The 13,576-nt window shown below is 40.7% G+C and overlaps 1 protein-coding gene across 1 annotated transcript in view; it reads right to left on the reverse strand.

Moving 5' to 3' along the window:
* The window catches only part of LOC306865160 (rho GTPase-activating protein 21-like), a gene marked incomplete at its 5' end in the record, with an annotated part of 52,592 nt that overhangs the window by 13,056 nt on the left and 25,960 nt on the right, over positions 1–13,576 (reverse strand). Inside the window, 8 exons of the mRNA XM_079409582.1 lie at positions 353–472; positions 921–963; positions 1,078–1,180; positions 1,276–1,422; positions 3,744–5,637; positions 6,581–6,604; positions 9,502–9,556; positions 9,940–10,018. Coding sequence (XP_079265708.1) covers positions 353–472; positions 921–963; positions 1,078–1,180; positions 1,276–1,422; positions 3,744–5,637; positions 6,581–6,604; positions 9,502–9,556; positions 9,940–10,018 — 2,465 coding nt within the window. The remainder of the gene's footprint in view (positions 1–352; positions 473–920; positions 964–1,077; positions 1,181–1,275; positions 1,423–3,743; positions 5,638–6,580; positions 6,605–9,501; positions 9,557–9,939; positions 10,019–13,576) is intronic.

The raw sequence follows: 13,576 nt of genomic DNA on the forward strand, positions 1-13,576 counted from the left end.
ATACACAAGTTGATCAAATTAATCATTTACAACAGCTTCTATGATTCTGCACCCTTAACCATGGTAAAATCACTATAATCTACAGACTTATTGTTTATATGTAACCTTTGAATGGTGTAACATATGACAAGATCTTACAAGACAAGATTTCTGGCACTACCTTTGCCTACATTAAATGTTTCTGAAAGAAGCTCATTCATTCAGAGGTGCAAAGACTCGTTGCAACATGTTTACAATATGACAAGGACTCCTACAGCATCACAGAGCAGCATGCTCTGAAAACACTTTCATTTAGTATTGGGTCCAGGAACAAGAGAAATCTTGTGAATTATGGTGTTTAGTGGTGTTGTACCTTTCCCTTATCTGAGTTGAGCTGCCGGAAATGAAGTGGACCCTCTTTTGTGGCATCAGTGAAGACATCTGAAGTAGAGTCTCTCCTAGAGCCAGAGTCCTCAGAGGATCTGTTGACAGCCTGAAACACACCAAACATGGATTAACCAGGATTCATCCTTTTAGACGAATACCATTGAAAACCCTATGAGATAATTTATCAGTTTGGTAACTGGAAGACCACTGAGTTCAATATTCAGTAATCAAATTGGATGAGAAGTGAGATTACAACATTTAATCAAAAGCAATGCTAAAGGTTTAGAAAAGAATATAAGTGCTCGGTTACAAAGTCTCTTTCCATCTCACTATAATCATTTTAGGTGCTACTCATTGGCCAAAAATTGGTGAATTTGCGTACAGGTCAGGGTGCATGATTAATGTATTTTAATAAGAATTGGCACAAAATTATCATTACATTTTCAGACTTAATGTTAGCTGGAGATCAGATGCCAACAAGACAGACCTTTATGTAAGGTGTGACCTAATAATAATTTGTCATGTGTTATCTTTATTAAAGCAGTCTCACTCACCTTTCTAAGTCCCTTGAATCCATGGGTGTGTTTAATTGACCGCCTGTACAGACACAGTAAACAGAGAGATCATAAATTGGGAGAGACAGCAATAGAAGAGGACTGACTCTTCAACCTTGTGGTAGCTTATGACATCATGTCCTGATTGTAAACTTACCCTCTCTCTTCTCTGTAATTATCCAAGCCCTCATCGAAGGATCTGGAACGCTCCGTTTTAGCTCCAGAATCTGATTCCAAAATTGTGAGGAGTCGTAAGGAATCTAGGTTGGACATATGGGAGAATGCATGGTTAAAAACAAAAGCACATCTTTGATGCTACTGAGATTGTTTATGTGTTGGCAGAGATGTTTCTCACCCTGGTCATGGGACAGCTGTCGGCGTATTATGGGAGAAGGGGAAGTTGGACTGGGTGGGATGGTGGTGATGATAGGTGTGCTGGAAATCACGGCAGAAGCAGGAATGTGTGTGGTGTCATGGTCGTTACTGGAGCTTGATGGCTCGTCTAATGACAACAGACATGAGACACTAAGATTATTTATCTTAGTAGTATATAAGATGGATTAATGTAGTCCAATAGAGACAGCAGAATCAGACAGTCTGGAGGAAACATGCTTACTCATACAGCTAAGAAGAATGAGCAATCATTAACCTGATAAGCCTCCCACACCTTTTCAACACGCAAACAGTAGGGCAGACAGATTGCATCACTGCATAAAAATTCAATGTTTCCTTCTCTATAATTTTAGTGGAAAGTCCTAGTGATTGCTCTCCCTGCAGTCTCTGTATAACGCACTAATAAACTTTATAATGAAAAAATACCAACTGAAAAAATTGCCATTTCGGAAAACCACAAGGCTGTGAATGTTGTGTGCATTGGCATAATGTTTATAATTATATAACTTGACTTTAAACTTCATGCATGTTAATCCTTTCTTGAGTTCATCAGTTTGAAAGCCCAGATATGCAAAACCCAGCACTGTCGACTGGTTCTGTATAACAAAAAACAAACAAAAACCTATCAAACATAAAACATGGTCTATTAAATAGTGTATAAAACCAAACCCAAAACAGTTCTACCAAGTTAAATATAAACCACATACCATAACAATAGTAACAGCCTATCAAATAAAACAATCTATAAAACCAAACCCAAACCAAAGTATATCAAATTAACTTCAAAACACATTCCACCATCGCTTTCAAAGAGACTGGCATTTCAGGAACTAATCCAAAAAAGGAGCAATCTTTGAGCTAGTTTCCAATGGCATGTTCCATTACTTTGTCCTATCACTTTACTGCCCTGTTGTTTGTTTGAGGTTTCTGAGCTTGTGGATGAACTGGTATCAGGGAATGGCAGTGCAAGTGGCTTCCTCAGTCCCGCTGCCATGGGTGGAATGTGTCAGTATGTCACATTATCTGTGCCTCTGGGGACTATGATGTCATGTCCTATCACTGTACTGGTGTACATTACAGTATGGAGATGCTCCCAGGGACTTCATGAAACCATGTGCTCTATGAACACTCTTGAGCTGCTAGTATGCATACACTGTGTAAGAGCTTAATAGAACTCAGATTACTCATCAGTCCTCTCTGCTCAACAGTGTTTACATTGGGTTATTTAATAATAATTTGTTACATTTACATAGCACTTTTCTGGGTACTCAAAGCGCTTTACATAGAAAGGGGGAATCTCCTCAATCACCACCAATGTGCAGCATCCACCTGGATGATGCGACGGCAGCCATATTGCGCCAGAACGCCCACCACACACCAGCTTACTGGTGGAGAGGAGACAAAGTGATGAAGCCAATCAGTGAATGGGGATGATTTGGGCAGGATGCCGGGGTAACACCCTACTCTTTTTCGAAGGACATCTTGGGATTTTTAATGACCACAGAGTGTCAGGAACGTCTCATCCGAAGGACGGTGCTTTTTACAGTATATTGTCCCCATCACTATACACTGGGGCGTTAGGACCCACACAGACCACAGGGTGAGTACCCCCTGCTGGCCTCACTAACACCTCTTCCAGCAGCAAGCTAGTTTTCCCAGGAGGTCTCCCATCCAGGTACTGACCAGGCTCAGCCCTGCTTAGCTTCAGTGGGCAACCAGTCTTGGGCTACAGGGTGATATGGCTGCTACATGGCTGGGTTGAGCTAGTCATCCTGCTGTTATTAATATTATCATATATAAAAACCCACTGTTATACATCATTTGCTCTAAAGCTCTCTATGCAAAGCCTGGGCCATAAAGATGGAGAAACAGTGTGGCCTTTTAGCCTATATGAGTTATCTGAGCAATAAAAAGCAAATTCATCAAGTCATGTCCTAGTGTGAAGCTGACAATAACTTCCTTGTGTTAAAAGTTGGGGGATAACGTTCAGATGTTTAGTTTACTATGAATAATATAAAACATAAAGCAATATAAAATATGATTATTGAGACAGTCATTTTCCTTGTGTCCCCTCAGCTGCTTATGTTGATAAACAGAGATCCAGCTAGAACATATTCTGACAACTGCTTTGGTAAACACATAAACTACATTAGGTAATAATGAACCAAGCAAAAAGCCAAAAGAGATGCAGTTTTCATATGCAAATCCACTTTGAATATGTCAAAGTCTACATTTATGTATATAAAAAAATCATTTCTGAATCTGGAGTGCTTGTATCCAAAGAGACTACTTACATTGCATTCATTGTGTACATTTTATCCGTTTTACATTTTTGAACAACCTGTTAACCTTATCAAACCTAATCTGCCTTTGAGGTAGACTGAGTTGTTGCTATAGCAACAGCATCAGACAAACAGAAAAAGCTCTCACCAATGAAGGGAATGGAGTCCAGTGAGTCATCAAGGTTGCTTGAGAAGGAGATATTACACTGGTCTCCTTGCTTCCTTGTGTGCATTTCTCGGCGGGCATCGCTGGGCAGCCAGCATGTGTTGGATTCTGCAGGTGGTTCAGCCCCCCTTTCCATCTCGTTCACTGCCAGAATGTAGGAAGGATGGCGGATAGGTTGAGATCCAGACTTCTCCCTCCGAACCACAACTACAGTGGCATCTGGGCCCTCGATACCCTCCACCGTCTTCTCATTGGATTGGGGTTGTGGTTCTGTGTACCTAGGTTGCTGAGGAACTGTTCCGTTACTGGTGAATCTTGGCTTGGATCCACCCTGTTTTGTTCTATGGGGTTTAGAGGCAGCAGAACAAGAAGAAGAGCGACCTCCACGGGCTACTTCTCTGACGGGATCCTGAAGGCTGTCAGCCCGCCCCCTGGGCTGTAACTGCTTTGCATTGTGGGGCATGTGGTTGGCAGTGAGAGGTGTTCTTTGGTCTTTGACAGGGCCTGTGCTGGAGCTACCACTGATGTGGCCTTGTATTGATGCCAGGGCAGAAGCTATGTAAGTAGCAGCAGCAGTGGAAGGGTCTGAGACATAATTTTTCGCAGGTAATAGTGAGGGTCTGTTTGTGGAAGTTGCAGAGGTATTACCCAGGCTTTCAGCTCTGGAAGTGAGCAAAGAATCTGTACCTCTACTAAAGTGAGGAGTGATGGGCAACCCTGGGTAACTACCCCCTTGTCTGTCTGTGTTAAATACACCCTGTGTTCTGTGAGGCGCCATGCGTAAGGAAGAAGACTGCCTGCTTGCTCTTGCCTCGTCCCCTCTGTGCACAAGCAGCCACTCATCTGTCTCAGTTCTACAGCACGCTTGCCTGTCCAACATGGATGTTGCATTCTCATTCTGTCTGCTTAGGTAGCTGCAAGAATATGCTCTGGGTTTTAGGATGCCTATAGGGGCTGATGGGAGAGCATCCTGGGAAGCACTACGAGGCCAATTCCCAGTTAGAGAAGCCCGATCAGTACCACCAAGCCTCTCCTGAGAGGCACTACGCAGTGGCAGCACACTGGATACCTGATAACTCCGATCATGTGAGGCGCTCCTCCGTCTCAGCTGTGATCCAGAAAAGCCCCGTGAGGGCGTAGCTGTTGTTGACGCACTCTTCTGCTTGCTGTATTCAACTGTACTGGATGGGGATGCAGCTCGCAAACTGTCCAGGCGCTCCTGAATAGTCCGGGAGCCGTACATGTAAATCCGTTTGTTGTCAATGTATTCCTTGTAGGTGGTGTAGTTCCTCCAGTCAATGTTCTGGTGGGGAGAGCAGGGGGAGGGGGTGGCAGGTGGAGGGGAGGGTGTATAATGGGTGGGAGAGGTGGCTGATGGGAAGGTTTCTGCTGTTGTGGTTAGGGTATGTCTGTGGGAAGATATAGGCTTTGTGTCTATGCAAGTCTCTGGAGTTCTGGGGGTAGAGTCAGCAAAACCAGTGGACTCCACAGTTCTGTTGAGTTTGTGTTGTGATTGTGCTGCCCTGGTTGGAGATAAAGTGACATGGTCACTGGACCTGTTAAAGCTTGGGTCTGCTGAATCACCATACTGGTTGTCCTCCTTCCTGTGGCTGGGACCAGCCCAGGCCACATGTGTAATTCGGTCTGTGGATTCGGGTGATGCTACCATTGTCCTAACATTCTCATTGAATACACGCACAACAGTTTGGGTGTTGGGGATCAGCGGAGTTTGGGATGCGGTAAGGGGAGATACCTGTGCCATGACCAAGGCATTGGGTTCTATCCATGGGTAACATATTGGGGGTGGCTCAGGGATGTTCTGGGCATTTCCACTATATGCCTCGTTTCCTTTGAGGTATGCATCTTGAGAATAGGCCTGAAAAGAAGGGAGGTTCTATTAAATAAATGAATGACACTAATTGCACTAAACAAACACTGGAATACCAAATATATTCATTGCCAACATGGTTAAAGCAGTTTCCAAACATCAGAAATGTTACTTCTTTACTACTTTAATAATAAAATATAGGGGACAGGTTGAACCCCCACTTCAAATTCAAATGCATCCCAGGACAAATGACAGGGGAAAAGGTCAAGTAGCCAGAATCAAATGCATTTAACCTCATGGAGAGATTAGGTATCAGAGGCTTACCTACCTTTACCTGAGGAGAGAGAGCAGTGCGCAGACAAGAGGAAAAAGCGAGAGGAGGGTAGACTTTCACAGACGCTAGTGGCTGCTCGGTTAACATCTTAAGAAGTCAACAGCCAAGTAATATCCTTAAGGTCTGACTATATTCTGCTCAGGAAATCACTCCCATTTACAATGAACTCTCTTAATCCAGGTTAATATATGAAGTTATTTATGTCCCAATGTGCACAGCACAGAGCTCCGGCGTTAATGCGAGTGTAGACGTGATAGCTGGACTTTTGACTCTACACCTAAGGTGTCGAGTTACAATAGTAGACATGTCCCTCCCTCTCTCTCTTTCTCTTTCTGTCTGCTCCACCCCTTCTATGAAAATAAAGATGACTCAGAAGGCGACAAATATATATATATATATATATATATATATATAAAGGTGTAACCTCACAGCAAAGGAATAAATTAGGGGCAAAATGTGTTTTGTGATTGCATAAGCAAATACTGTACCCAAGCCTGTAATTATTTATATACGTACAGACTGTATTTTAATAGACATTACAGGTATAAAGGGAGATGGAATACACATGTACTTTCATGCAAAGGGAAAGAAACCACAACAGGGCAAAATTACATAACAGAAGAGAGGGAGCAGGTGACAGGTTTAGCTCCTTCTTACCAGAGCTGTGATATCCCTGGAGAACTGCAGCCGGAAGGTTAGATTGACAGCGGGAAAAACAGAGGAAGAAAGAACAAGAAAAAAGAGCAATACTGAGGGAAGATGACAAGAGCTCTACAGGTACACCAGAAGCAATCAGCCCCTGCTCCAAACAGTGCTGCTGTCATTCTAGTGCAGGATAAAGTGTGCTATAAATACACACTGCAGCAGAAAGAGAGAGAGAGACTGCTGGAGGGCTGCCAGTCCAACACCAGAGATGAACTAGGCAGAGGAGGACACACTTAAGATCAGAGGGGGTGACTGCTGCTCTTTTCCAGAGTGATCCTGGAGTTTTCAAACATATAAAACTTTCACACACACACATACACACACACACACACACACACACACACACACACCTATCTTGTCTAGTGTGGCCTATGTGGCTCCTTTCCATCCACACAGTGACTTTCTGCACAATTCCTGTCTGTTCAGATGGCAGCTTCATTTGTTCTTTTCCTCTGTTGTTTGTATGCCCTTTCGACCCATTTACACCTGATATTAAGATCCACCTCAGTTGGTCCAATTACAAGTGGTCAGCTAAGACTTACACCGGGTGGTAATACGGGTCTCAGATGTGTTTTCTGTGACCACTTCCACATTGGATTTCAATGGGAGGGTCTCTATTTCACTACATTAGTAAAGTAAATAAATAGATTGACATACTTTAAAATCTATATCTGGTGTTATTTTTTCATCCTTCATCTTTGCAGTGTTTCACAATCAAAACATTAATTTTGCAAGGTGTTGCTTTGGATCTGATCGACTGATTGCTTTGCATGGTGTACTTGTTATCCTTCTCTGAAGTCCATTACATATCTTCTTCTTAAGCACACATGGTAATATGATCCTTATATCTGCTCATAATCTGCCTACATCCAGTCTTTATACATAACTACTAATGCAAGTCTGTCATCAGCAATGTCATAAAGCAATTTTAGATTACAGCTTTTGCCCTAAATGTAATTCCCTGTTTTATGTTTTACATACAATTTATGTGTGAAAGGGACTTGTCATAATCCTACAAATAAAATCTGACAATCTGCCAATTTATGGTGTAAAATTACCTGAAGATTTTCATATTGATGCTGTGAGTGCACAAATCAGTAAAACTTCATGTTTAAAGTCATTAATCCTCATGCAAACTTATAGTCTTATTTAAGGAATCATTCTCATACACTTCAACCCAATCACAACAATCTGAAGGAGCTGACACCTTTACTCCACACCATTTACTTGTAGGCCTATGTGAGACAAGAGTTGAAAATCAATTTTTCAAAAAAAAAAAAAAAGAGAAGCCATAACCACTGGGTTCCAAGGGTTCACAAGCACACGACCATTGCAATGGCTGTTCTAAAACTATACAAGATATCTTGTTTTTCTATCCAAATTCTATGCCAGGACTGCATGTTTGCTTCACAGATAAGGCAATTCTGGAATGCACAACAATAAAAAATAAAAATAAATAAAATAAAATTCCAGTGATGTAGCAACTGGGTGGAACATGACCTTCTGACTTTTGGAAATTACTGAATACTGATGTTTTCTTTTTGTGTGCTTAATTAGAGACAGTCTATAAGGGAAATAATTGGAGCTGTCATATAAAACAAAGGCTTTAAACGAAACAGAAGTTTTCTAGCTGGTTGCTTCAGCAGTGGGCAGGTCTAACACACAAGTCATAATTTCACTCTCCGTGTTTTGATTTCAGCAAATCACCTTGGCTGAATGCAAACAGTTATTAATATTCACGGGTACAAGAGAATACCAGAAATTATCCCAATAGACCTAAGGGAAGACCTGAACCAAAAGAAAAGCTATCTCTGACTACTGTAAGTTAGTGTTCGAAAAATGGTCACAACTTGGCTGTTCGTGGGAATTTTAGAATGTTTTCAACTTTTTTATTGTTTAATGAAATGTTATATCAATAACAATAAAAATAGGGGAATTTTTAGGTTATTATTTAGATCTTATTTATGTGTACATTTCTTAATTTCTTCATTGTTTAAATAAGTAAATACACAAAAATCTACACTTCTAACAAATTGCATACCTAAAAAGGTGACCGGGTTTTGAACCACACTGATTGACAAAACAATTTTTATAAAAAAGACTACAGAAATAAGTAAATTTTGTGTGATGTGTTACAACTGCTAGAATCCAAGATTGATGTCATATCAGAGGTGTCATATAGAGCTTATTTTCATAGAGAGCCATTAGAACCACTTCCTGTTAGCTGAAATAACAAGCATGAGTGCTATTCCTAACTCTTCAATTCAGCACTGGATGGACTCATTACTGTCAAGTCAGAAAGTGTCTGAGGGCTCCACAGTGAAGTATGAGTTTATGTGGTTGGCATGTAACAGCCTGAGATTTGGAGTTCTGTTTGGAATGTGCTCAGATACGGGGGTGGCATTACCCTAGTTCTCAGGAAAACCTCATTACAGCTGCATTCAAAATAAGCACACACACACACACACACAGGCGCCATCACGCTTCTCTGCTCCGCTGGATCACTGAACTCTGGCTGGGAGAGCATCTTCACACACAAACTGGTGCCGTTTGTTTCCACTGGTCTGCTCTCCTTCCCACAATTCCTTTTGCTTGAACAAATCTCATTTTCAATGCAGTTTTCCATTCTCCATTCAGAAACTTCAAATCTTTTGACCATGACCATACCACTGAATACCTGAACATACATTACTGCCCAAAACATTAAAAATAACAGGGCAGATGAGGAACTTGAATTTTCTCAAACAAGAATTAATTTTAACTGATCAAGCCAATATGAAATCCTAAAGAGGAATCCATCTATTTGCACAAGAAATTATCATTAGTTTCGTGTGACAAGTAAACTCATGAGAAATATACCATACCAAACATACCAGCTGTAAAATGTCTTCATCTTTTGGCATCACGCAGAGCTCCAGAGACGTGTCACTGCAAAGAAAAATAAAAGGTAATTGTAATATTACAGATGATGGCATGACTTCAGTCACAAGAACAGTGCTTTCTTTTAGTAAATTCAAGAACAAGGAAGGGCTGCTAGCTGTTAATTCCAACTAAAATTACGCAATAACATATCCATTAAACATCCTCAAGGATTAAGAGATTTATCTAGATCAAGATTTAGCAGGAAGAGATAATCAAATCACAAAATGAGGGGAAAAGGAGCATATGGATACAGAGCAGCAAGTATTTAGGTCAAATTTAGGTTGAAAAACCCCCCCAAAAACTATGACTATTTACTAGACCAGATCTTTAACCATGAAGCTACACCACCCCTCAGGGGCTGAAACAAGCAGCGCAGCTTGCAACATTACCTGTTCTGAATAAGGGCAATTACTTGAGAATACGTTTTCCCGATGATGCTTTCTCCGTTGACTTTTACAATACGATCCCCTGTGGAGAATCAGGAAGAGAATCAGATGCTGTAGTTCAGTTATGTAAATACATGTTTTATAAAATGTTTTGCATGTATACACAGGATTGGATGCTCCTTAATGATCCTCCGAAGAACTGATGATTCTGTGGTAAGAATAATTAAAGATTTGGACAGGAACTCAGAGCCTTGAAGTAAGCATGTTCAGATATGCTGAATGATTTGAGCTGAAGATGAAATTCACAGGAAGACAGAGTGGTCAGAGAAGGCCAGCAGTGAGAGATTCTGAATAAATGTGGGAATATATGTTACGGACCCTCCAAAAAGTCTGTCTGATGACATCAAGAAAGTAATAACTCCTCTAAATGTTTCTTTGGGTTCAGATTGATCACACTTACGTAACACTTCAACTGCTTATGACAAAGTTCTGCCAGTTGGCTGGGAGTACGACCTTTTGCCTGGTTTACCTCTAACTGTTCAGTAGTGATGCTTTCATGCCTCAATGAGCCCAGATTTATGTCTTAAAGTGCATATTGCAGGTAAAAAAATTTTTTAAATGAATATATAACCTTGTATGAAAATACCACATGAACCGTTAATGCAGGATTTGAAAATGTTTTACAAGACGCGAGGGCATACATTTAGATAAAAAAAGTGAGGCTTTCCTTGACAGTTCTCAAAAACCGCTTTTTTTCAACATTACGTCACATAAGGGAGTCGTGTGCTGCACTCTTCTTTGAGCGCACGCGAGTCAGTGTGTTTTCGGTAGTTATTTTTATTTCAATTTATCATCGTCATGGTAAATTATTGTGTTGGTGGAGGTTACACAAACTCCAGCCTGTCAGGACATCGAGTCCACAGGTTTTCTAACAAGAAATAGGAAGGTATCTTCTGGGCCTCGGTGCGTTAGAGCAGGTGAAGAGACTGGACTTCACTAATGCATCTGCTTCAAACACCGCTGTGGTGTGTAACTTAACAGATGTGATGGAGGCCAAGTGGAAAAGCATGGTCAGCAGTTAATGTGATCTAAACTTGTGTTTGCTTCTCCCAGCATATGCCGTCTGAGAGAGGAATACTGCAGGTCACCACAGGCTCCAGGAGAACACAGCACTGTCATGTCCACTACACCTCTTTCCAGATCCCTCCAGTCAGAGGATCAACATGATGAGGCTGTTGGTTTATATCTAGTAAAGCCTTCACCATTTAACACACTTTAACAACACATTAGTGTGATACCCAGACTGAAAGATTAGGTAAATGTTTTTAAATGGGTCAGATGGTATTTCTTTTGGTAGTACATGTTTGGTACATCTACATATACATATATATATATATCAAGCAGATCTGCATTTATGCAATTTCCTCAGCATCTGAACAGTCATTGCAATCCATTGTTTTCCTGTGGTTTAAATGGACCGCTCTTCCCTTTTGATACGTCACTTCCGGTTTTGGCGCGTTTCAGATGCGGAAGTAAAGTTCTCTCACAAAAACGACGATTTTATACGCCATTATAAAAAATATATTTTAAAGAAAATCTAGTTCCTACAGTATTTTTCTATACATCGACTCACTGGAGTCTCTAACCTGCAATATGCCCTTTAAGGGGGCCAACCAGCAGGATGTTTTCGCGGTCTATTTGTGCTATTTTTATATTTGCTGGTGTATGCACATATGCATCAGATGGACGTCTTTGGATGCTGCATTTTTAAGATGGCAAAATAGTTAAAACTTTCCAAAAAAACGGTATTGACGGTGTGTTATTTAAAATAAATGTATATTGATATCATCTTAAAGGGACAGTTCACCCAAAAATGAAAATTCTGTCTTTAATTATTCCCCCTCATGTCATTCCAAACCCGTAAGACGTTTAGACATGAAGACGTTTATCTTCAGAACACAAATTAAGATATTTTTGATGAAATCTGAGAGCTTTCTGGTCCTGCATAGACAGCAATGCAACTACCACGTTCAAGGCCCAGAATGGTAGTAATGACATCGTTAAAATAGTCCATGTGACATCAGTGGTTCAATGTTATGAAGCTATGAGAATATTTTTTGTGTGTATTTATTCAACAACTTTGTCTGTTCCGTGTCAGTCTCCACTGCCAATCACAAGAGTACCGAGATGCATTTTTGTTTTCTTTGTATAAAATGTGTCACATGGACTACTTAAATATGTCCTTACTACCTTTCTGGGTCTTGAACATGGTAGTTGCATTGCTGTCTATGGAGGGTCAGAAATCTCTCGGATTTCATCGTGTTCTGAAGATAAACAGAGGTCTTACAGTCTCTCCAAACGAGCTGTTTCAGATTCTCCCTCTGTGCACGTCACCGAGGGGAAAAAGTCCCACCCATTTGTGACGCTCTCTGCCCTATTAGCATAAACACAGCCCTGAGTGAGAAGATGCGGTCCGCCATTACTGGAGATATATATAATGTCAGCACCAAAGAGGCATTACATGTGTTGTGTTTTGGGATGCACTAATAAACATAGGAGTCGCCATAATCTCCCCCATCTGAGCCAAGAACACTGTGGTTTAATTTAATTTTCGAAGGAAATACCACGGAAAAAAATCGGTAAAGTCCCCTAAATGTTTATGAATCAATACCAACGCATCATGCACGAACATCCTTATGTATCACGCATTTGTTTTCCAAATTGCCTTTCTGAAAGAGCTTCTTGGCACTCTGTAAGGCTTATTGCTAAAGCTATCATTGTCTCTGTGTGTTTGCACTGATGCTGCATTCAAGTGTTGCCAGAATGATCGTGAATAGGAATGTGGTAGTAAAAGTTGCATATGAGAGCAATGTGAGTCGATCGCTTGAAGTTGTCGAGCTCATAATCAGAAGTGGGACTTATAAAGTTTGTGATAGCATGAGACCAGCTATGTTGTTATTTTTATCCCACCGTGCTCCCCGTCTGTGTAATTCATAAACGTGAAATTATTATGCACAGTATTATCAGATGACTGACTTTGAAACAGAGTAGTTTTCTGTAAAGATAACAGGTTTGTAATAATAGTGAAATGTTTATTTGCAAAGGCTAGCGCTGCTAATGCGGAGCTGGAGCTCTGGAATCTCTGCCCTCTTCTCCGGGAGCAACAGCTCACTCGCATTTAAAGCAACATACTCAAATCAGCGTGTTTTGGCTCATACCTTAAAAGTGGCAATTTTAACAAGCTGTAAAAATGTATCTGTGGGTATATTGAGCTAAAACTTCACATATACGCTCTGGGGACATCAGAGACTTATTTTACATCTAGTAAAAAGGGGCATAATAGGTCCCCTTTAATACATACACAATCATAATGTAAATAATGTAGCGCCATCTGTTTGACATGCCACTATAACACCTTAAAGTTGGTAGTCACCTAGTGTACCTATTTGTGCTATTTTTATATTTGCTGGTGTATGTACATATGCATCAGATGGACGTCTTTGGATGCTGCGTTTTTAAGATGGCAAAATAGTTAAAACTTTTCAAAAAACGGTATTGACGGTAAGTGTGTTATTTAAAATAAAATAAACACAGCCCTGAGTGAGAGGATGCGGTCCGCCATTACTGGAGATATATATGT

The sequence above is a fragment of the Barbus barbus genome (assembly GCF_936440315.1).
Source record: "Barbus barbus genome assembly, chromosome: 46".
Taxonomy (NCBI): domain Eukaryota; kingdom Metazoa; phylum Chordata; class Actinopteri; order Cypriniformes; family Cyprinidae; genus Barbus; species Barbus barbus.